A 26,402-nucleotide genomic window follows, 5' to 3' on the forward strand; every position below is an offset into this window, starting at 1 on the left:
GCTTTTTCTAAATCAATAAAAATCAAATGTAAATTCTCCTTATTATCTCTGAACTTCTCCATCAAACCTCTCAATAAATGTATAGCTTCCATAGTAGACCTGCCCGGCATAAATCCAAATTGATTATGAGAAATTTTTGTGAAGTGTCTTAACATATGTTCAATTACTCTCTCCCATAATTTTAAAGTATGACACATCAACTTAATTCCTTTATAATTTGCACACTCTTGTGCATCCCCTTTATTCTTAAAAAGGGGACCAAAATACTCTTCCTCCACTCCTCCGGCATCTTTTTAGTTTTTAAAATAATATTAAAGAGTTTAGTAAGCCAAAAAACTCCCAAATCTCCCAACTTCAATTGGGATGTCATCAGGTCCTACAGACTTTACACCCTTAGTTTTCTTTAAAGCCTCCTCAAAATTTTCTTTCATTCTCCAATCAAGGTGATCAAAAAGATACTTTAGATCTCCCACTGTATTCATAATACTCTGAAGTTCCCTTTCAATTTCCTTCAATTTCTTCTCCAAAACAAGCGAACTTCCTAATGTTGGTGGTATTAATGGAGTTGAAACATGCGAAGAATGATTCATAATATCATTTAGTGCTTCATTTCCATTACCAACATACTGATCATCAATAGGGATCATGGGCTTCCATGGAAATAAAACTTTTTCCCAACTTTCATATGGCACTTGGGCTGGACTGCAAAGGACTGCAAATCAGAAAATTTGTAGAATGATGCCCAAGTCCATAAATTGACCCATTCCTCATAACAGATTTAAATATGATTGATCTTATATCAATAGATTTTTCCATTTGAATACAGTATTTTAAAATAGCACTTTCCTCGGTGACTTTACTAATCTTCATAGTAGGGAACAATTTTGCACAAATAAAGAAATGTCACTGCTTCGAAATTGGATTAAGTGATAAAGCAGGAAAACTAATATATTATTAATCTCGTACTTTCCACATATCACTTTCATCTGTCAGAAAATTATAAACATCTTGCATGAGTATAATGACAGATTGGAACAATTTCTATCATATACAGTTTATTAATCCTCGCAGAAGTAAATGATATAGCCTTACCTCGTACGAAGACAACTTCTTGGGTAATTCCATATAGATTTGCATTGAACTCCTTCACTACAGGCAGAATTACCGCAGCTGTAGTGTAACACAAAACTTCCCATCGCCTTCGCAAAATGATCTTGTCAACTGGAGCACTTGGATTGATCAATTAATGATTAACAAATCTTATTTCCTTGATCAATCTCTTCTTCGTAATAACTTTATCGTATAATCTCTGCGCGTCGAAACTAATAAATTATCTTTTATCTAATAAATTATCTTCTATTGAAAACTTCATACCTTGAAGTATTTCTGGAATTGGAAGCCATGAAATCCAAAAATAAGAAGTTTTTAGGCGTCCTAGGAAGTTTTTAGGGCTTTAAAAACACCTCCATAAACACTTCCATTCCATATTCTATAAAATTGGTAAAAATTGACATCATGCATCTTTGAAATGTTGCAGGTACATTGCATAGTCCAAAAAACATTCTACGAAAAACAAATGATCCATATGGGCTTGTAAATGTTGTTTTCTCTTGATCCTCTGGAGTAATTGGAATTTGATTATAACCGGTATATTCATATAAAAAACAATAATATTTATTCTCAGTCAATCTATCCAACATAAAATTTTTCACCAATTGCACAAGGTATAGTAAAACTACCAAGATCTTTTAATTTTTCAGGAAGCTTTTTCTGAATAATAACAATACCATTCACTGAGTGCAACGTTTCGTGATTTGTAAACTTTCTTTTCTTATTTAGTACATACTTCATAAATTTCACATAACTTAACACTTGTTCCAAAGCTTCAACAAAAAAGAATATTTATCGTTAATTTTCTAAGGATTTCCAAAAATTTTGTAAATTGTTTATCTTTATTTTTCTGCTTCAGTCTTTGAGAAAACAGAGGTAATGATTTTTCTAAAGGAATCTGTGTTTGTTCATTTTCATGTTGATCATTTTCCATTTCTTCCTCTTCATCAACTTCAGTTTCTCTTTGGATCCTTGTTTCAACTTCTTTTCTACTTCGTAATTGAATAGCTTTAATTTGCTCTTTATTTTGATATTTTGGATTAACTTCCACAGTAAGAAGAAAGTACTCAGAAGAATTCCAGAAGGCCTGTTACTAAGTGCAGTAGCAATATGTCCTAATTGATTTTCAATATTTCTAACAACAGCCCCTTGATTTTGTATTTGATTTCCCATATTCAACATCATTTCTACCATTGTCAACTTCTTTTCCTTGACTTGTGGGTTAGGATTGGAGTTAAATCTTAGAGGATAATAAGGTCAAAAATTAGGATTTCCTTAATTATTCAGATTTCCGGATAAATTTACCGAATTGTTATAATTATTCCAACTAAAATTAGGGTGATTTTTCCATCCAAGGTTAAAATAGTTAGAATAGAGATTATTATTTTGATTATTTATAGCATTTAAAGTTTCATAAGATGGTTGAGTATCAATAATATGTCCTAGTGAATTTTCTTCGAATATTGAGGTTATTTGAAAACAGTTCACTCCTATTTGATCAATCTTTTTAGAAATAGCAGCAATTTGAGATGCCAAAATAAACATTGCATCAGAATCATGAATGCTGGCTACTCTCTTGCTGGCTACTCTCCATGAATGCTGGCTACTCTCTTAGGATTTACCCTTTCAGATGACAATTATTCATTTCTTAGTCATTTCTTCAATTAAAAAATATGTTTCATCAAAAGGTTTTGACATTAATGATCAACCCGCAGCAGCATCTATAATAGATCTTAGTGATTCTACTAATCCATTGTAAAATGTTTGAATTATTAACCAATCTGTCAAAGCATGATGTGGACATTTCGAAGATCTTTAAATCTTTCCGAGGCTTCATATATCGATTCCCCTTCAAACTGACAAAAAAATGTAATATCATTTTTAAGCTTAGCGATTTTTTATGGTAAAAAATATTTAGCCAAAAATTTTTGTAATAGTTTTCCCCAAGTTCTAATAAAATCCAGGTGCTAATGAATTTAACCAAGCCTTGGTTTTATCCCTTAATGAAAAAAGGAAAAGTCTAAGTCTAACAACATCATTAGCACTCCATATTTAAAAGTAGCATAAATTTCAAGAAAAGTAGCAAAATGAAAAACTAGCAAGATGTAAGTTAGGATGTAAGTTAGGATCTTCAGTAGGTGTTCCTCCAAACTGATTATTTTGTACCATTTGGATGATAGCAGGTTTAAACTTAAATGAATTAGCAGCAACATCAAGATTTTGAATAGTTAAGTGAAGTCCATCTGATGTCGGATTCGCATAATCTTTTAAAGGTCTTTGTCGATTCTCATTTATTAGATTTTCTAAGTTATTTGTCAATTCTTTTAAATTTTTAATTTCTCTTTGTTGTTTTCGAATTTTTCTAATAGTACGTTCTAACTTTTAATCGTAAGGTACTAAACATTCAAATCCAATATTTCGAATAAACAAATAAAGTAAGCAAAGTAAAATTCTTTTTTTTTAAAAAATACTCTAAATTAAATTTCTTTTTGGATTTTTGATTTTTTTTATATTTTGATTTTTTTTATTATTATATATTTTTATAGTATATATATTATCTCTAACTTTTCTAATTTATCAAAACTATTTAATTTACCTAAATTTAATCGTTACCTTCCCTACGCAATGGCGCCAAAAACTTGATCCTTGTATGAAAAGTAAGTTGTGTAAAATATATACATAATTATAGACAATTAATAATGTGATTCTACGCAAGTATACGTATCATTATCAAGTAATAAATGACTTTATATTTAAGCCCCAAATATCGATCCCACAGGAAAGGTGTAAATTGGTAATGATAAGTTTTACTAGGAAATTTACAGAAAATCAAACGAAATCACTGTCAATAATTTTGAATGTTGAGATGCTATCAAAACTAAAGTACTTAACTATTAGCAAAATAGAAATGCAAAGTTTAAAAAGTAAATACTAATCTACTAACTATGTTTATGTAAAGAGGATTTCTTATGTGAAAAAGCATCATTCCCATTACAATGAGGTTCTGGTGAAATGAGATGAGATAAATATTTATAATATGTATTGTGTCAAATAGGCTTTATAATATGTACATACAAAATCATTGGCTAATCTTAGGTTTAGAACCTAAATCCGTGGCTAGGCTAGAAGGATACCAACTCCCACTTCCCTTCACCTGAAGGCTAACTCTCGCTTCAGTTTTTAAATACTAAGACTAAATTGAAGATTTTAGTCTGTCAACCTAAAGGCTCTCCAATTCTCTACATCTAACAAAGAATACTTTCCTATTTATTTGCACTTAATTTCATGAACGAATTTCTCCTACATGAAATCATATGTTTTGTTGTAGAACTCATACTCCATTTCCCGGATCATATGTTTTACAAACATATTTTAGTAATTCAATTGGCCAGATCAAAATGTAAATTAAATTCGGAGTTGAAAAATCATCACAATTTATTTTATATTTTAATATTGACACATCATATTATTTCTTTATTTCACCATATAATCTCAGAATATAGAGAAAGATAAAGTGAACTACTCAGACTTCATGAGAAATACACAACAAAACACAAATTTCATATATAAACGAAAGTTCATACAACACTAATAAACAAAAAAAACTTATCTGAAACTCTTTCTTAAACAAATCTCTTATAGTCTTTCCTTAGAAATGCAGAAAAAAGATCTCTCACTTTTCTTCTTCTCCAACACTCTTACAGAAAGTTTCACACTCAATCTCACCACACAAACTCTATACTATAAAACAAAAATCATTAATAGACTCCAATATGGTGGTGAAATGAAGATGGATTATGAAGAATAACAAAAATGGAGCGTGCTAGAACGTTTTGGAGCGAAAAGAAGTCTTTTCCTGATAAATTTTGGCCTCATATAAAGCACAAGGTCGGTTCTCCATAGGATGCCTCCAAAAACTCTTAAAAAATCGTCCAAATACATCGTACCTTCTAGAAACGGGGGCTGAACCGCCTTTGGCGTCGTCGGGGCGGGGTAAAACGGCGCTGAGTAAAAATTTCAGTTGTTCTGCTGTTCTGCGCCGTCGGCGCTACCCTTAATGCGGCGAAATTGAGTACTTCTTCAAAAACGTCATTTTAATTCCAAATTCTATCGTTTTTGCTTCATTTTTGCTTTAAGTCCTAAAAATCAACAACCTGCAAGAATTACATTAAGGTGCAATATCATCAAAAATAAGTATAAAATATGGGTCTAAAAATGCATATATGTTCGGTGTATCAACTCTCCAAATGCTTTCGGTGAGAGTCGGTGAAGGGGCCCATCGATCATGATAAAATTTGACCGGTCGACTGAATAGGTGCGGTGATTGTATATTACGGCTTGACTACAAGCGTTGGGAGAAGAATCAACAATGATGTTCTTTGATGACCCCACATTAACAAGGGTTTCCTGGGAGGCCAGCTCATCTGCATTATGAATAATGTCAAGGAATTAATAAGGAATGTCAAAATCGAGAAAAATCTACATACCATCAGTTTGCTCAATTCAGAAAAGGTAATAGAGAATTTGTCTATTCCTTCAACTAGGAAACCTCCATCCTTTTTCAACAAAGGAGACGGAGGTCAATCGACGACCGTCTTTTCTTTCAACCTCCCTTGAGAACCCTTAGTTTTTCAATGGGTGGAGTGGTTCGCTGACTCTCCTCAACAATCATCCCATACTTGGGCCAGAAGTCGGATTTTCTAGCGAGAGTACACATGGGACTTCTTTGACACATGACAACCAGGCCCTTCTAAAGAAGCGACCTAGTCGACCCGGCTCAGATTCGGGTGTCGATCACTTCTTTTACTTCATGATTTTCTTTTTTCTCTTCTCCACTGTGGTAGATGCGAGAAGTCGAAAGCCTTCCAAAGCTAAGAGGCGGACATCCAATTCCTTCTAGCTCGAACCGTATGTCGATCGAAGGATCTCAAAGAAACTTGAATGAGATGCCTTACAACGCAAACTTCATGCCCCTATTTATAGTGTTCACAGGCACGGAATTCAAGAATTAATTATTAAATTAATTTTTTTTTATTACTGCATCATTTATTACTTAATAATTTATGTCTTTATAGTAGTCGCAATCAATGCGCAAGAAGATCGGGGAACAAATATGTACGCAACAAAAATGCTTGCATGAATCTTAAAGGATCGAATGGTTGAGATGGAGTTTTAGGTGACTGGGATTTCGTGCTAAAGCTCGAGATGCCTTGTTGGGCGAGCAACAAAATTGATCGACGGAAGATCAGTCGAGCGGCCTGATCCAAAGTTTGTCGGGCGATTACACCGATTGACCAGAATCCTTCGTGGAATCGATCTAATTGTCGATACCATGATAACAATTGACACAGTGATAACAGTTCATCGATAGTCATTTAATTTATTTTTATAATGATGTACTTTTCATTCTACGGACACGAAGATTCAGTTATTTGGGCGGTTACAGTAACCGTTGCCTCCTTATGTAGCTGCATTTCGAGAACCCTATAAGTAGGAGGTCAGACATCAAATAAAGGAAGAAATTTTCTCTTTCGACTCAATCTATCCTTCTCTCCCAGCTCTAACTCTCGGAGTGTGTTCGCAGAAGACAATTCAGGATTCAAATAATCCCTAATTTTTGCATCACCTTCCCTCGCCTATGACTGCTACTCGCCACTACCCACCATAGCCACTCGTGGGCGCGACACTGCCAGTGATGTCACCGCCCCACCATAGTTCAATGCATGTGAAATTTATCATAACAAACCTAAAAACAATATTTCAATGCATGTACTTGCATACAACCAAATAACTTTTGTATTTCTAAAATGCATAGATTCAAATTGCTGAGCATTTGTAAAATAAACATGTTTAAAAATATCTAATCAAACATACTATCACGGTTCGGTCCGGAGCTTGGAGTTAATAAAGGCGAATACAGACAGTCGAACGGTGGGAACTAAAATTTTTTATATTCATTTTTTATGATTAATATTTAACAGATGAAAGAGCAAGTGAAGAAAGTAAATTGAAGTAATACGTTAAATTTACATCATTTTTAATTATTCGCATATGCTATAAACATTTTCTCTTTTATTATTCATATTTTAATCAAATAGTTAAACCTGAAATTTTAATTTAAAATAATAGTAAGCTAAGCATAGTCAATGAATATTATACTCATAAACTATATAGTAATACAATAAAAATAAAATAAAATGCATGTCAATTAAACTTTATGTAAATCAATCTAGGAGCATTTGAAAGTTTGTATCATCTAATATGATCATTCCTCCTTCAATTTATAAAATTCCCCTGGTATGTTTCAATCGAGAGAAATAGGATCATCTAGTATGATCATTTATTATAAGTTAATTTCATTATTATAAAGCAATTTTCCTTCAATGTATCTATAATATGTTAATTGTTATGTTCATTTCACAATATAAATTTAACTATTTCTTTTAAACAAATTAAACTTAATAAAATTTGGACAAAAAAATGTTGATCCGCCAAATTTACTAAGAGTAAAAATTATTATCACATATTAACTTAAATTTCTAATTATCTTATGTAATTTCTATTTTCTCAATCTTTTTCAATTAGTCTTTAAGATTTATATAGATAAACATATATTTATACCATGTAAGTCGTTATTATTATTTTTAATTCAAATTAAATTCATTAAATATAATCAGTACCAAGATTTAGATTCTTTTTCATTTTATTATTTTTTTTATTTTCATTTGCATACACATGTATTAACATTTTTTTAATAAATTCAATTTAAACAAAATAAAACTTAAATAAAAAAATTAAAAATCAAATCCTAGCCTCATGGTTCCACTATAAGCTTGGGACCTCCTGTACGCGAGTCGTTCCTTGCTCACAATTGATGCACGAGCTGCTCGATACTTCTGCTTCAGAGCATCAATGCATTCGGCTTCGACGCTTTCTCATCACTCCTTCCCTTTCTCTCCTTCCTCCTTCACTCAATTAGGGCACAATTTCTCTCGAAGGGATCTAACAGGGGCTCAGATTCCCTCCTTCATCACATAATAACCCTCAATCTTCCTTCCTCTTTATTCCTCTTTGCTTGTTGTGCCCTAGACCGTCGATGACACACGAAAGGTGAGCTGCTCGCCTCCTTCCTTCCTCTATTGCACGCAGAACAGACGGAGCTGCTCACCTCCTACTTCTTCCTCTGCTCACTCGCTTTCTCTCTCACATGACTTATTCCATCGGTTCTAACGAAACAAGGGAATAAGTCGTTCATCATGATTTCCCAAGAAAATCACGTTTGTTTCAAACATGTGTGGTGAGGGGGATTAAATTTTATTTTATTTGTTTTATTTTCAGTTGTTACATACATATTATTATTTTTCAAAATGATTTAACATTTTTTTTGGCCCATTCTTCACATCAAGTAATCAAAAAAAGAGTACAAATTGAAGTGAACATAACATAAAGATTAGCGATTCTTACAGTTAACATAGGCCAGAAGGTAGCCTTCAGTTCACTGAAAATGTTTGAAGGAGACTCAAACCGCAGGAAACCAATGACCACGTAATAAATGCTGTTCCAAATTGCAGACCAAACAGTTTGGTCAAATGCAACTTTAACCGGGACCACCCACCAATCGTGGAAGGGAAAAAGATACTGCACCATAGAAGCAACATATGAGCATTACAAACAATAACTGCAATGACTAAGTGTAAAATGCTAAGCAATTCATAACCACCTCACAGATTTCATAGTAGTAATGAGAAAGAGAACCATGAAGAGCAAATCCCGTGAGTCCTGACCGTAACATGCGAGCCCGATCAAAGTCAAAAAGTGGTTTCCCTGCATAACACTATAAGAAAATAAAAATGAAAAAAAAGAAAAAGAAGATTAGAGAGAAGTATGAAAAAAGTCTTATAGTCATCTGAAGATCAAACATTTCATTTACCTGAGCAATCCAGTCGCCTATAGAGTAAACTGCTCCACTAATCATCATTTTAGCCAACACTGGGTTTGTTTTTAAGGCGTCCTCATATGCGGCCCAGTTATGCAAGGGTGCATATCTGAGAATCTCATATATGGTCCAACCCTGAAGTAAAAGAAGTGTCAGTTGATTATCAAAGGACAGTAAGAGCAAAGGTTCTACAAAGAAAAAACATAGTTGGAAAGGCTAATCCCAAATCAAAATTAAGAAACGATGAACTATGTGAGATGTTAAAACTTAATCCTCCAACTAATAATCACTGCTTTACAAAGTTTAGATCATGCATTAGAGTGAAAATGTAGAACTCATGCCAACTCATAGACGAGAATCTTTTAATTTTATGCGAAGAAAACAGAAACAAAGTGGAATGAGTTAAACTAGCAGACACTGAGTGAAAGAGAGCTTCTATAAGTAACTCTGCATGAATCGGACAAAATTTAGAGCGTATGCAAACTCATAAATAAGATGGTTTTTGTAATTATAAAAACTGCTCCACGCTAACAAAAAAAGAAACTAAAAGGAGTTAGACTTTTAACATGTCATGTTATCTGAGAGATTGCAAGCAAAAATATGATGGATGCACAGCCACGAAGTCAGGAAAGTGCAAGCATATTTTGAACCAAGAAAACACCTGTATAATAAAGTAGAAAGAAACCAATATGCTTAGGGGCCGTTTGGGATCGTTTTGATTTTTGTTTTTATTTTTTATTTTTACTTTATTTTGTTTAAGTTTTGATTTAAAACTAACATATTTGGCAGAATATAACATATTTAATTGTGCTAAAATCACTCGAAACCACTTTTAGATGTTTTGAGTATTTTTAAAAACAAGCTAATTTGTTTTTAAAACAAAAAAAATAAAAAAAATGCAAAAAATGCACTAAAAAAAATGTTTTTAAAATAAAAATAAAAACAAAAACAAAAAATAAAAAACAAAAATGATCCCAAACTAGTCCTTAGCAGCCAAAAAAGTATCCTAAAAAGATATATAATCCTTAAATCTTAAATACATGAGTTTGAGAGTTGTCGCTTTTCACTTCAAAACATCCTTCCTAGAACAATAGTTCTTTATTAGACATCACTGGCTGATGTCAAAATTTATTACTACATATGCGAATGAAAACACATTGTTTCGATGAAAATAAGAACTAAAAGTTGATAAGTGTTTAGCTGTGTTATACCATCTGAGCAATTTAATGCACTTAAGTCCAACTTCATCAGACTGTAATGCAGGAGGGGTGCATTGGGAAATGATTATTTCATCAAAATGTCTTCTTGATTTCACAATTTCTATCTTTAAAAGAAGGCATGATGAGTGCAATTTCATAATAATTAGTAAGCCTTTTATCCAAAAGAAAAATTAAATGTAAAACAAAACATCAAAAGAAATTTCTAAAGTAATAAGGAGCACCTTAACAAAGAAGCTAAAGAAACAAAAATCCACAATGTTCAAGAGTAAAATGATTAACATATAAAGCAGTTATGCTCAAGGGCTTTGTAATGGGATCATCACCATCAACAAATAAAAAACAGATTTGTAGGAAGAGTAGTAAATCTAAAAAGATAATCCATCTTCAATGAATAGTATTTACGAAACTATACATAAAATTCAGGTTGTTCATTACATACCAAGCAGATGACAGCTACTAATAACAAGTTATCTGGTAATCTTAAGAAGCTAGAAGTGCAACAAAAAGGCAATAAAATAGCACCTAAGTTTTACCGCAACATGTAATCAACAAGTTGAAAACAAACTGTCAAGTTCATATTCTTATTCAGAAGTGGGAAACAAAGGACCCAAGTTAAACACAATACATTAGAAGCTAAATGTCCATACACCTAAGAGCTTAGGCTAATGGGTAAGAGCCACTGTAACTATATTAAGAATTCAACTCTTGAATCACATCAATTGTATGACTATTCTCCGCTCTCATATGAATTTCACCACACCCCCCCCTCCCCCCCAAAAGCTCACTCAATTATGTGAAACTCGGATAAGAGTCGCCACTTCTTGAAACTTTTTAAACTATAATAGAAATTACCCAAATCTATTAAAGCTGCAAACTTCTTAACCATTCAATCTAAACCAAATCATAGACCATGGTGCTACTTGTTAGGAAAGTGAAGCGACACCCAAATTGAGTGTAATATAATAGTGGAGAGCCTATCAGCCAAAAAAATTAAGCGAATACTACAAAACTCAACTCATATTTCTTATCAGATGTACAACAATTCTCCACCCTCATATGGATCTTAACAATTTGAAATGTCCAATCATGGCATATTAGCACAAATTTATTGCGCAATGTTGAAACATATCCAAATGTCCAAAGCAAGAACTTGACCATCCTCAAAATTCCTTAAAATTATAGAAGAGAGTTAATAAAAGAGAAAAGTAGAGCTTGGCCTACCCAATGAATTTTTTTTAATGTGAACCATCCGAGCATGGTTAATCCTAGAAAAGCAAAATTCTCTAACAAAAAATGATACTTTCAAATATATAAGATAAAATCATATTTACTTGAAAAATAAAGTCGGACGTTGCGAGAAAAAGTAGTAGAAAAATATAATCTTATGATATGGAGATTATTGGAGTTCAACTTGTCAACCCCCATTTTGGTTCAAGCTATTTATTCAGAGGTGTTTCAAGCTTGACTCATATCGCCTCAATTTGCAACATCAAATTGAGACCACACTGACACCCTCGAGTGTAACCATGGACCGACTAGTCGTTGGGCATGGGCATATACCAAAAGACCCACTAAGCATGAAATGAAAAATAAGATAACACCCATTGCCCCTCACCTGTGCATTTCGCAAGGGTTGATTACCCACATTAAGGGCCCCACAAGGTCCCATTAGCCAAAAGTTCCACATAACTTCTCATGATCCGAAATTTGAAGTCCTTGATGAAGTCCCATAAAAGTGAGAGACTGCACCGATGGAATGCATTTTATGATCTTTCATTGTACATGTTGTAATTTAGTCCCACACAAGTTTCAAAACCTTAAATGACAATGATGTATTGTAGGGATATGCTACATAAAGTAGAACATTCTAATTAGGTGATTCCCAAAAACAAAATTTTTAATTTATATTCTTTAGTCTAGCCCTAATTGTGATGACTAATGCTAGTCAGAGTCCATATTATGCTCACCTATAGAGCAAAGTCCTTAAGAGTACCAATTATGTAAATCTTTCTAAGCATAGTTGACAGACACTACTCATATTTTAATACTATCTTGTTACGACAAACTATTGTGAGTATATTTTAAGGAACATGCACAAATTTCTTGTTGCAGTGGAAGATATATTCTTTCCTTTATAGACATCAATAGGTTTAACATCTATGAGTGCCTTTCTTTAGAGTAATGGGGATATTTTTTATTGCTTTGTGTATCTTGTTGCTTCTATCTTTGTTAACCCTACGTAGAAAAATATCATTTGCTTGACTTTCTTGCCTTAGATAGAATCGTGTAGACTTGATTCTACACACCAATATACCTACCTTTTTTGTCATGGGTTATATAACAAATATAATTGTACTTGTGGTGCCTTGCGCACTGTACGATGCACATCTTTCTTAGTATAATGGGATTGTCATAAATTTCCACCATGAAAAATTAGAAATGTAAAGAAATACTCGCTCGGATCTCTCTACAATCAATGAAACATACCAAACTTTGTTTAAATCCCTTCCTCTCGATTCATAAGAGAAATTGCATGCCAAAATCATCTTCCTCAACTCTTCTTTGTTTCGCAAGAACCTTGTCGAAACACATCATGCAAGAGTCATAGCCTTTGTCGCTTGAATCGAAAGCTTTAAACCCAAATGGAAGATATAACCATATCCAGCACGCCCGTGTCACTCCTGGGTGTGAGAGTTTTACTCTCTCTGGAACACGACGCATAAGCATCTGAAATACGACGCAGGGCATTGTAGACCCAGAGGTGAGCACGCCTATGATCAAGGGTGTGTCGCGCTATTTGTCTGCAGGTGCGATGGCACTGTCCAGGCGTGAGGAGAACGTCAAGGCACAGGGGCGCCGTCCAGAAAGCTTTCAGTTGTTGGGTGTTCCTTGTTGCTTCCAATCAGGCTCCTTATACAACAATCTCTCACTTGACGACTGATTTGCACCTTAACACCTCATCACCAAATCTGCACCTCCATTTGTATTATCTTCATAGTCATGTACTGTGTTGTTAGTCACCACCAGTCTCAACCTTCATGGACTTTAAATGAAGCAAGACTAACTCCAATTTATCAATAGTTATCACCTTTGTCAACATGCCCGCATGATTCTGAGTTGTGTATCTTCTCCAAGAATAACTGTCAATCTTCCAAGAGAGCGCATAAAGTGATACTTAAACTGAATATGTTTTATCCTAGTATGAAAAACAGTGTTCTTAGCAAGTTGAATTGCACTCATACTGTTATTATAAAGTTTTCCAATCCCATGCTCCTTGCCCAATTTTGTCATAAAGCCTTGTAGTCAAATCATCTCTTTGCGAGCCTCAGTGATAACAATGTGTCGTAGTTAAAAGTGCAACAATCTTCTACAGTCCTAAAACCCAATTCACTGTTATATCTCCAAAATGAAGATATACTATGTTATACTCCTATAATCCAAATATTCTGCCAAATCTAAATCCATGAAGATTGATTCCCGCACTTTCATAGCAAAGTTTCATGCTGAATATTCCTCTCAAATACCTAAGAATCTACTTCACCGTCTCCCATTGTTGTCAATCTGGATTGCCCAGATACCTACCGATGACTCTCATTGTATATGCAATATTTGGTTTGAAACATATTATAATATGCATCAAACTTCCAACTATTGAAATATACAGAGTTCTCCCCATCTATGCTTACTCTCCTTCAGACTTTGGCAATAATTCCTTAGATAACTTGAAGTGACTTCCTAACAAACTGACTTTACCTCACTCATGTTGAACCTCTGTAGGATCTTCTCGATATATTTTTTCTGAGACAACTTCAGTATATTTGCACTCCTATCCCTGATGATTCTCATCCCGATGATCTTTCTTGTTCGACCTAAATCATTCATCTCGAACTCGCTTGATAATTCTTCCTTTAAGTCCCTGGTTTTCTCCATATATATATCTCTACAATTAGCATGTCATTCACATACAAAAGAAGCAAGGTATAACAATTACTAAATTATTTGATGAAGCAAAGGTGGTAAGTCTGGCACTTTTTGTACACACAGTCTGAAATGAACACATCACTTCCTGTATCATAGTCTCGGGATCTACTTCAAGCCATAAAACTCTTCTTCAACCTGCAGACTAAACCTTCTTTCCCTGGAATCTTATAATCCTCTGGTTTCACCATGTATAATTCCTTCTCCAGATCTCTATATAAGAAAAATTTTTTTGCATCTATCTTTTTCAGATGTAGATCTTCATCTGCTACCAAACTCATCTTTCAAACTGTAGACTCACTTGTTGTGTAGTGTTTTTTTGTCATACAGTAATACTGTCAAATCTCACACCCGATATGACTCCAAAAACTGTATTTATTCATCTATGGCAAGCTCTCACTTCCTTGAATATTCAACTTGAGTGGCCTCCTCAAAACACTCTGATTCAGTGCTATCAGTTAGCAATAGTGCAACGAAGAGGAATACATGTGTACGAGTCATATCACTCTACTAGACCTATTGACTTCAGTAGCTAGTGACCAAGAAACTTCTTGAGATCCATCTAGTTGAGCATTCCTTCTTTCTTCACCCTCCTGATCACCAGTATCTTTTATCTCAACATACTTGGATTATTCAGATGTAATTGACAGAAAGTCCTAAGTTCTGCTCATTTTCTTGCACATCTCCTTTTCACTGAATGTGACAACCCTGATACAAATGATTTTTTTATTCTAATAGTCTCAAATCATGTAGCCAAACTCATCTGAGTCATCTAATGAAGGTGCACTTGATGGATTTTAAGTCAAGCTTATAAATGGAGCCTGCATCGACGTGTGCATATGAAGAAAACCAAATACTTTTAAATGCTATAGATTTACCTCTCTGTCACTTCAGGCTTTTTTAGATAAGCCTTTCTTCAAAAGTATTGATGGACTACGATTAATCAGGTATATAATAATGATTATTGATTCAGCCCAAAATTTTTTTGGCAAGCCTGCATACAGTCTCATGAACCTGACATGCTCTGTTATTGTTTTACTCATGCGCTTAACTACTTCATTCTGTTGTGAAATTCTTGAAATAGTGAATTCATGTTTGATCCCCTTTGTAAAACAGAAATTCCTAAACTTCAATCATGGTACTCGTCTCCATTATCTGATTTGAGGCACTTTTGTCTCATTTTCTATAATAGTTTTCTACTTCTTAAATACTTCAAATTCTTCAGATTTTTGCTTTAAGTAAGCACATACAATTCTGGTGTAATCATCAATAAACGTAACAAAATAGTGAGAACCTTTAATGAACTGAGCTAGAGTAGAACCTCATATAGTATCCACTAACTCTGATTTCCTTGACTTCACTATTGATCTTCTTTTAGAGAGATATTTTCTTCTAGTTGCCATATTTTTTTTATAGAAAGAGCTCATCATAGCTCCTTACGCGTTAATAACAAAGGCAGTTACAAAATATTGGAGGGAAAAAGGATCCCCCGCTAAAATTAAAGAAAATACATATAGTCCTAAGGGTTTCTTTTTCCGCATTACAACTCCACCCAAAAAGGAAATAAAAATAAAATAAAGGTAAATGTAAACCAAACTATACACGTATCCAACCAAAACGTATACCAAAAAATTGAAATATACCCCATATGAACATGTATAACAAATGAAGCAGAAGCTAGCACAAGTTGCAAGCCAAAACCAGACGTCAGCTGGAAATAGCAGCAACGAGCAAATCCCAAAATTCAAAAACCTGCAGCTCAAAAATTGTGAAAACACTAAACAAGCAAGAAGACACGTGAGTAAAAAAGAAAGATAATGCTCCACGGTCATCCAACCCCCCTTTCAGAAATGCATATCATAAATAAGGAGCCACTTTCCAGTCCTAAAGAAAGAGTGGAAGAGTCGTATAAATTTGGAGCCATGAGCCTCCAAATCAAAGATATCAAGCCCGTTTACAGAAAAAAGGTAAAGCTGGAGCAATATACTTAGGGTCCGTTTAAGACAGCTTATTTGGTGCGGTGGAGTTTTGGAAACGCACCTGAGCTGTTTGGGTAAAATTCGTTTTGACAGCTTATGCGTTTTAAAAACGGTGAAAACAGCGTTTTCACACCACACCTGTCTAGGTGCGGTGGCAGCTTTCTGGCTGCGGTCTGACTTTTCCAATAAAATAAAAATTTATAACAGCTGCCTCACCTAGCTTATCAGCAGATTATTTTTAATCAGCTTATTAGCAAATTATTCAATAAGCTACAACAAACCCAAACAGACCCTTAACCTCCAATACCCAATCTCAATCGTGAATCCAGAAAAATTACTGCAAATCCTATATGTCGTATCTCCACTAAACCCCCCCAGCCAAAATCCGACGTAAGACCCAACTCCAATGCCACCAAAACATAGCCAAAGTAAGGATCCCTGGGCCTCCTAATATGTAGCAAAGGAGCCCTGAGCCTCCATGCTAGTATTATAAAACCATCCACCATGTGAAGTAAATATATATGCTGCCTGCTCCACACAAAGCCAAGCAATCAAAGCACCCAGAGTAAATAAATAGGAGTAAATACAAGCCAAAAAAGAGCCTACCACCCAGGTAAAGAAATTGATTTAAGAGGAAACATCCCTTCAAATATAAGAAGCATTGATGTTGTCACCAACCAGCAGAGTGTGTAATGAAGGGGGGGTAGATCCCACCCTACAAATATAAGTGGAACTACCTAAATTAGCAAGCCAATTAGCGAGTTGATTACCCTCCCGGTGATTGAAACTCCACATGACATTCATATTTGAGATTAAGTCTTTAATCTTCTTTATATAATAAAGTATATCCCAAGGGGCGTTGGCACCATTTGCCAAAATATCAACCAAGATACGATTATCACATTCAAAAATAATAAACTGCCAGCTGAGAAATTGAGTCATAATAGCAACCGTTAAAATAACTTGAGCCTCAGCCTCTATAGGAGTATCTGCATAAGAAGGAGATGAAAAGAAAAGAATATAGTTCCCTGCATAGTTCCTAGTAGTGCCCCCACATCCAACACTGTTGGTTTTCCAACTCACATCCGTGTTAAACTTTATCCAGCCCCTAGGAGGTGGCCGCCATCTAACCAAGATCGGTGGATGAGAGAGTCTCCTCTCATCCAAATTCGTATGTCGTGAGGGAGCCTCCTCTCATCCAAATTCGTATATCCTAAAGAAAGAAAATAATTGATGTCTGAAAAGAAACTTTTTTTAAAACTCCTTATTCTCCACAGTTTATTAATGTAGATAATGATATTAGTAAAGACGATCATATTCTGAATGGTCTTACCTTCATGAATAATGTCATTACGAACCATCCAGATAAACCAACATATGATGTAAGGGTAAATTTGCAAAAAATGTTTCTGCTTACGGTCCGGATTTAAACATAAATTCAAATATATTGATTTCATGTCCTGAAGTTTATTTTTAAAAAAGTGGAGACTTCATACCTTTCTCGTTCAAGCTTATGGTGCCAAAGACCTGCATCCATTTTGATTCCAACAACATCAATGAAATATATCATTTCATTGATTAGGTAAAGAGTACCTTTAATGTTTCCCCGAGCAATCATCATTGCCTCTAGTCACCTTCCACAAATCACCTGTGAAAGTGGTCATGAACTCTGACTTTGTCAGCTGGCTCACAGGGATGAGATTTCTCTTCAACTTGAAATATGTCAGACTTCAGTACGCAACACTACTATTTCATTCAGCAATTTGACATCCACATCACTCTTTTCCACAATAGTACAGACCTTGTTGTCTCCCAAATAAACCATCTCTAAATCACTCAGAGTGTACTTTTTTAACACCTCTCTATTAGAGCATGGGTAAAAAAAAATCTGAATCTACTTTCCATGATTCTGTGTTGATTAGGGCTAACACTGACGATTAATCTTTGATTTCGATTATAGGGCATTTATAGAGAGATTTAATTTTTTTCCTCCACCACTAGCTTTACTTTGTGCTTTACAATCCTTCTTGAAATTTCATTTCTTTCTGCAATTCCAATACTTTTTTGTCATTTCTTTTGTTTGACCTGAACTTTCTTCTTCTGAACTTGAATTTATCTCTTCCCATATTTTTATCCAGATTCAGTCCTTTGTTTTCAACATTCAACACAGACTCATGATTCACTATTCGTTGCCATTTGCGAACATTTTCATTCAGCACCAACCTAATCATGTCATTGAAATTCAACTTCATATTCCCTGAAAAGTTACTCATCATCATGACCAAAAAATCTCAACTATCTGGCAATGACGATAAAACTAATAGTGCTCTGACCCCATCATAAAGTTTGATCTTATAGAATACACTTGACTTATTACAGTGTTGAAATTGTTCAGATGTTCTGTCACTGAGCTGTCTTCCACCATAGTCATGTTGAATAACTTTGTCAAAAAAAAACCTTAAAGTAGAAAATTTTCTTATTCATTATATTGAATTCAACTGACTAAGAAAGTGACAAATAAATCAAAACTATGATTATTCGATCCAGTACTTCTCATTCCTCCATAATCATAGACTAAGGCTTTTGGTGATTCATTACAATGGTAGATATATTTTTTTTCTGATACAACAAATCCACCAATTGCATCCTTCATAACGTAAAGTTTGACCCGTTGAACTTCTCCATTTTTGCATTTTACTTCGTCGATCATTACACTCACTAGAATTAAAAAATGTTCTGAAACCCTTATTGAGATGTTACTATACATATTTCTAGTGTTTAAATTAATTAGAAATCAAAACCACGCCACGAAATCGAATCACAAAAATTCAAAAAAATATGAAATAAAATAAATTTAACAAAAACACAACAAAACAATTCCAGAAAAAACATACCAAGATTTAACGTTAAAAAATAAGATAACGAAAAAAAGACCACAAAGCCGCGCCACCAAAAAAACTTCAATATGAAAAACTAGAAATGTACAAAAACACTCACTTGAATCTCCTCTATATTATTAATGGAACTTATTGGACTTTATTCCAAACTATTCCTCTCACAAGAGAGATTGCACATTGAAATCCTCATCAACTCTTCTCTACTTCACGAAAACCTTGTCGAATCACCGCATGCGAGAGTAATAACCTTCATCGCATAAATCAAAGCTTTAAATAGAATCAAAAGAGAAAACTAGAAGCATATGTGCCTGAAATGCGGTGTGGGGCAGCTGCAAACCCAGGTGCTGCTGTGCCACATATGGGCAAGGACACCGCACTATTTATAGGCAAGAGCGAGGGTGCCATCTAGGCACGGGTGTGCAGCGCCAGAAATGCTTCTTATTGTAAGGTGTTGTAAGAAGTGGTTGTTTCTGATGCAGTGAAAAATCAGATTACAAAGAACGCCCCTTGGGAATCTGTGAAGGAATCTGGATTCTGAAATTGTTAAAGGAACCGAGATATACCTCCAATAGGCCTATACATATGTTTTGTGACAGTCAAACAGATATCAATATTGTCAAAAATCATGTGCATCATAATCGGACCAAGCTTAATGAAATTAATAGACACTTCATCTCTTAAAAGATTAACGAGGGAATTATACAGCTAAGCTACATCCCGACAAACCAACAAGTTGTTGACGTCTTCACCAAACATCTTCCATTATACACCTTCTCATTGTTCAATATCAAGTTTAAACTCTATAGCATCTACAACCCAGGTTGAGGAGTGTGAAATCTGAAAAGATTCTGAAGGAAATCTAAGATGATTCTAGAGGAAATCTAAGAAGATCCCGGAAGATATGATCTGGAGAGCTTGAGAAACTCTTGAATAGTTTATTGTCTTTCTATTCTAAGTTATTTTATTTTTTATTTCAAAATTATTTCTTTCCTAATTTAGGTTAGATATATTTGATAAGTTTATAAAATAAGAGGATTTGTTTTTCCCTATATATATATATATATTGATGGTGTCGTCTTCCTCCACTCTCGGCTCTGCTAGAGTTTCACCTCATGGCGAACCCTAGCAACTGTTACGACGAGCTATCGCATTGGATCCTCTTCTCTATTCGCTGCATCTTCTCCGGCGTCCCTTCTTCGTCATCGTCGTTTTGGAAAGTCGTCGCAGTCTTTCCTCCTCATCGACGCCATCTGCAAGGTCTGCCGCTCTCCTTTCCTTCGTCATCGTCGCCTCTCGTCTTCTTCCACGCTGCTTGCAATCCTCGGGCTCGAGCTGAAATCACAGGGGCTTCACGGAAGGGTTTCCGCTACTGCTCCCTATTCTGGATTTGGATTTTGCTCTCTGCTTTGCTTTCTTCACTGTTCTTAACGCCACACCTCCACTATTTGGGATGGCTTCGGACAGATTGTATGTTGCTGCCCTTGCGGGTGTCCACGCCTCAAGTACTCCTAAATCGTGTTAGCACTTAAATCATGCTCTTTTCCTCATTCGTTTGAGTGGGCAGAGGACATCAAGAAACCTGATAGGAAGAATGAGAATTCTGTAATCTTTTTTATAAAAGCTGAAGGCATTCAACTTGTTTCCTCCTGTCGACTGAATTTGGTAGGAAAATTTATGTATGACCATCCCAAAATGGAGCTAATTAGTAAGGAATTTGAGCTTATACACCTTGTTGGGGAGTGAAAAATTAGACTGTTAGATGGAAGATACATTCTTATACAACTAAATAATGATGAGAATTACACGTGATTATTTGCTAGAAGAATAATCTTGATTGATAATAGAGCAATGAAGATTCTGAAATGTCTGTGGATTTTGACCCACAGACGGAGCCACCAATCATTTCAATTTAGATTCGTCTTTCTGGTATGAAATTTTATTATTTACTCAAAAAATGTTGTACTCTATTGTCTCAGCTTATGGTAAGCCACTCAAAACGGACATTCCTACTTTTAATCTTTTCAGTCCATATGAAGTCAGAGTACTTGTTGAAAGAGACATCTCTTCATCCGCTTCTGAGGAAATTTGGTTGGGCACACAACACCATGGATATTGGCAAAAGATAGTGATTGAGTCTTTTTCCTTCATATTGTTTGAACTGTCGTATGTTTGGCCACTCCAGTTCTCAATGCCATCATCTACATCCTCACCTTAGACCAATCCGTCTCAGACCAAAAAAAGATATTGTTCCGCCAGAGGCAGTGAATTCATCTCCTCCTAATCAGCTCCAAGTTATTGACATTATTGATCATCAAAAGGATACCCCTGAAGATGTCACTATTCTCGCAGGAGATATGACAATCATTCAGTCCCCACACAATATTGTAGCTCCCTCCGCTTCTGGAACCTCCTATCGTGAGGGAGAGGGAGATTCTTCAGACCCCACCTGCCCTAGAACCTATCATCGATATTACAGATGGCAATACTTCTACTGCTTCACTACCACCTCATCAGGTCGAGCAAGCTGTTAATGTTACTCTGGCTTATGGGGATCATGATGTGCAACAGCCTACATCTGTCCGACCAACTTTGGAACAATCTATTGATCATATGAGTCAATCAACGGATGAGGAATGACAGGTCTACACATCCAAGAGAAAGAAGAATGGAGACCTACTTGAGCTTAAGAATCTGATGGATGATACTTTGGTTATTTCAAGCAATGGTACTCACCTTACCAATTTGTTAGTCGGCTCACTTCCGAGATCTAGAGGCAGAGAGAGGACTAAACTGGGACGTCCCTAGCACTTTTGCGCCCTTTGGTGGCTTTTTGATTTTTTAACTTTATGTATATTTGCTTTATTTGAGATTTGTGTGTGTTGTATTGTGTGAGTTTGGCTTTCTTTTAGGCCATCTCATACAACATTTCTATATGTTTTGGAGAGAAAGAAGAGAAAGAAGAATGGAGACCTACTTGAGCTTAAGAATCTGATGGATGATACTTTGGTTATTTCAAGCAATGGTACTCACCTTACCAATTTGTTAGTCGGCTCACTTCCGAGATCTAGAGGCAGAGAGAGGACTAAACTGGGACGTCCCTAGCACTTTTGCGCCCTTTGGTGGCTTTTTGATTTTTTAACTTTATGTATATTTGCTTTATTTGAGATTTGTGTGTGTTGTATTGTGTGAGTTTGGCTTTCTTTTAGGCCATCTCATACAACATTTCTATATGTTTTGAAGAGAAAGAAGAGAAAGAAGAATGGAGACTTACTTGAGCTTAAGAATCTGATGGATGATACTTTGGTTATTTCAAGCAATGGTACTCACCTTACCAATTTGTTAGTCGGCTCACTTCCGAGATCTAGAGGCAGAGAGAGGACTAAACTGGGACGTCCCTAGCACTTTTGTGCCCTTTGGTGGCTTTTTGATTTTTTAACTTTATGTATATTTGTTTTATTTGAGATTTGTGTGCGTTGTATTGTGTGAGTTTGGCTTTCTTTTAGGTCATCTCATACAACATTTCTATATGTTTTCCGCTTTAATATATTAGCCCTTGGGCTTTTTCTATATATATATACCAAACATGTGAATAGTATGATCAAGACAATTATTCCTCTCCAAAACCTGTTTTCTAAGAAAATGAAAGTACAACTAACCCATGCTTTTAATAGGAGCGATGATTGAATATTTGGTTAGTCATGTCAGACATAGACAATTGATATCTCAACTTACAGTATTATTAATGTATATTAGATCTTAGATTATGCATATTTTATATAATTCATTTTAAAACAAATGACATAGGCACATATACTTCACAAACATTCCTCTCTTCCATCTAGACAACTCTGAGGTGGTTTGTCTCTCGTTCATTTAAGTTTGACAAACTTCCCATTACCCAACTATTAGGTTGGTTGGTGGCAATTCTAATGAGGCAAGATGTAAGTCCTACATTTCTGTACTAATGATCACTAATAAGGTCATGTTGTAAGTCTCAATCTGTAGAATTCTCCACAATTTAGAATACTCCCATTCTTTAGGATCTAAAGCCTTTATTAGGCTTCTCCAATTTAGTGGTTGTGGACTACAAGTCCAGTCTATCAACCAATGATTAGGTCCCCTTACGCCTCCAAACCTACAAGATTAGTTTGGACAATGTAACCCACTGTTATTGGCAATGATCCTCTGGATAGAAAAATATGCTCATCTTATTTGACAAATAGACTAAAAGCTAATGATGACTTGGGAAAACAGACGTCTTGGGAAAACAGACGACTTGGGTTATTGATCGGGGTCGTCCTATCTCTTAGGTTAGTCCTCCCTTCCTTGAGGATTAGTCAACCTATCTTTCAGTTCAAAGCATGCCCTTTAGGTTAGTCTTTCTCCTAATGATAGACATCGCTTCCTATTTTTTTACAATGATTGACATCATATCTTCTAAGTTAATCAATCAAATCCTTAGGGCTTTCTCATCCCTTGGGATACATTTCTTTTCCCATTTCTTTTGATTATTAGCCCCAAGGTTATGCCACATAGTCATTTTCCAACAGCTTCTTCGAGCTATAGCTCAAGACTTTTCTAATGATCCAAACAATGTTCAAGGTTCCAAAATAAAAATCTCATCAACTTTCAAGTTATCTTTCTTTGCTATCATTCTATTGAGTGGCATGCCAAAATTACTGTTCATTAAATTAAAGAAATTTGTTTCTTACAGAAAGAACAACCTCATTCAAGACTTAAAATAATTTTGATCAAAATCTTATGATTATGCTTCCACATTCTAAGGATTTACTCATACCCTTCACCACGTCAAAAATCTCAACATCATGAGCCTTATAATGTTTAAGGATTTCTCCGTACTTCAAATATAAAGGATTGCCTATTTGTCATCGGTTATTGCTCATAAATTTCGATTTATCTTTATTTTGAATCCTTATATTCTTAATTAAAAGGGATCAATTAACGTTGTAAAAAAAAAAAAAAAAACATAAGATTTCTTGATTGTGAGTTTGGTAAGGCATCGCCATAATGTAATTAACCGTAAAATAATTTTCTTTCTAGAAATTTTAACCCCATAAACTGTATATTCAGTATAATGAGAACATCTATGAGAATTCAAATATCTAGTTTGCATATTACTATTTTCAAAAGGTCAGATAGAAAATTGATCTCATGTAAGTCCTCTATTGCAATTCATTAATATCATTCTAAGCCAACATTTTCTTCATTTCAAATATCATTTGCCAAATACCATTACTACAGAAAAAAATATAAAAAGTAAGAAAATAATTCCACACAAAAAAATCACTCAATCACCATTGTGGTGGACGTTCATATCAGAAGAAGAAAGCATACATCATGTAGGCGTTGAAAAAAAAAAGTCATATTTTCTTAAAGTTAAAACATAATGTATATGGCAAAAACTTAGTCATGCATAGAGTTAAATTTTCCTAAATACAGATAGACTCTTTAACATGAAAAGATTAAAACATTTGCAAAACATGAGTCACAAGATATAAACATGGCAACCTAAGGAAAATTTCCTTTATCAGATATAACTTTATATGATTCGCATAGATGAATAAATTCCATGAGCGAATGGTGGCATTAAGTATATGTAAAATTTTAACGATAAGCTTCCCTGACTTATAGTAGATCAATAGGTGTGGAGTGCACTCATTCAATGAGTACCACAACACATGCTAGCGTTTTAGTGTTCATTGTTTCTACCGCACACCACTTGAAAAGTTTTGAACACTAAGATATCCACCCACAATTCCCAAGTGAAACACATAGCGGCCATCTTGGACAGAGTATATAAATTCCAGTGACAGGAAAGTTTACGTGGAACGCGCACAATTCAGGTTCAAGTCAAAAAGGAAAACGGGGAGGAGAAAATTCAAGATATGGAAACAGTCCCACCTGGCATGCGAATAATCCCAAATCCCAATCCCTTTTCGATGGTGTGAAAAATTTATGAAAATTAGTGAAATAACTAAATGGGATGCACGTGATTCACGAATAAAAGCAACGAAAGCTGAATCATGACAAACAGAAGATCAAGATGACCCACATGCCAGTAATCACTATCGACCGTGAGCATCTTCGTGATGGCGAATGAACCAGCTGCAAGCACGATGGAAGCGTTGATGACCCGATCGACAACTTTATTCTGGATTTCCCCTTCTATGGGAGAACCAGAAGGCAAGGACGACGTCGAGAAACCCACTCCTTCCCCAACTCCGCCAGCCTGGCTTTCGAAAGAGACGTCGAGAAACCCACTCCTCCTTCCCCAACTCCGCCAGCCTGGCTTTCGAAAGCCAATCCCATAATCTGGCTAGCACTTGGCCCGGGCTGATCAAGCCTGCTTTGTATCTCCTCACTTTCCCTGTTTATTAGAGGGGCAATCCCACCCAGCTCATCCGTCACGACTCCGCTAGGGATGGGGATGACGTCGATTTCGTCATTGATCGACACAGCAGTTGGCGGCGGCCGGGACTTGCGAGCTCCAGCAGTTGCGTTGGTGGCGATTCTGATGCAGAAGGAGAAAGACGACGGAAGAGCAACAGAAGACTTTGACGTGATGAGGGTGGAGGTGGAGTTGGGGAGGGAAAAGAACCTCTGAAAGGCTACGGTATTGATGACCGCCATGAGAGAGAGGGAGGACAGAGAAGGCGAAACGTCTCCTAGCTTCCTCTCCTCCACTTCTTCGCCCAGGATAGCTCCGACTAATTGTATGCTTTCTAAGGCGGTGTTTGCGTGCAATTTTGATTTATTATTTATTTATAAAATTCGGTAAATTCAAATTTATTAAATTGACATTAATTGACATTGGGATGATTCTTCTCATGTATAAGAGCCGAATAAATTCATATCATTGTCAGATTTATTTATTAAATCTAGATTTATATTATATAAGTGACAAACACTTCAGAAAGAAGATAGAACCTGAGAAAATTAAATTTAAGAAAAAATTGGATTTAATTCTTATTTTCTTAGTCTTTGACTGGATTTAAGAAATTATTAACTATGTTCTTATTTTGAATCATTTTTTATTTTTATTTTTAGTCTGTTTAACTTTTTGTTCTGTTTTCTATTTACTATTTTTATTTTTAGAAAAACATCTTTGGTATTGTTATGATTTATATGTTTTTTAAAATAAAAAGTACAAAAAATGTTAGGTTAGGAATTAAATAAATATTATTATTATTAATTAATTATTTTAATTTTATAGTTACTAATTAAAATTAAATTATTAATAAGTTTATAATTATTAAGTCAA

The 26,402-nt window shown here is 35.0% G+C and overlaps 1 protein-coding gene across 1 annotated transcript in view; it reads right to left on the reverse strand.

Moving 5' to 3' along the window:
- Positions 1 to 25,880, reverse strand: part of LOC110037501 — a 46,058-nt gene extending 20,178 nt beyond the window's left edge. The window contains exons 1-5 of the mRNA XM_020742160.1: positions 25,385 to 25,880; positions 25,194 to 25,331; positions 9,041 to 9,181; positions 8,831 to 8,944; positions 8,575 to 8,748 (exon numbers count right to left, since the gene is read on the reverse strand). Coding sequence (XP_020597819.1) covers positions 8,575 to 8,748; positions 8,831 to 8,944; positions 9,041 to 9,181; positions 25,194 to 25,331; positions 25,385 to 25,771 — 954 coding nt within the window. The 5' untranslated portion in view covers positions 25,772 to 25,880. The remainder of the gene's footprint in view (positions 1 to 8,574; positions 8,749 to 8,830; positions 8,945 to 9,040; positions 9,182 to 25,193; positions 25,332 to 25,384) is intronic.
- Positions 25,881 to 26,402: the final 522 nt, after the last annotated feature.

Source organism: Phalaenopsis equestris, unplaced genomic scaffold (genome assembly GCF_001263595.1).
Source record: "Phalaenopsis equestris unplaced genomic scaffold, ASM126359v1 Scaffold220379, whole genome shotgun sequence".
Taxonomy (NCBI): Eukaryota; Viridiplantae; Streptophyta; class Magnoliopsida; order Asparagales; family Orchidaceae; genus Phalaenopsis; species Phalaenopsis equestris.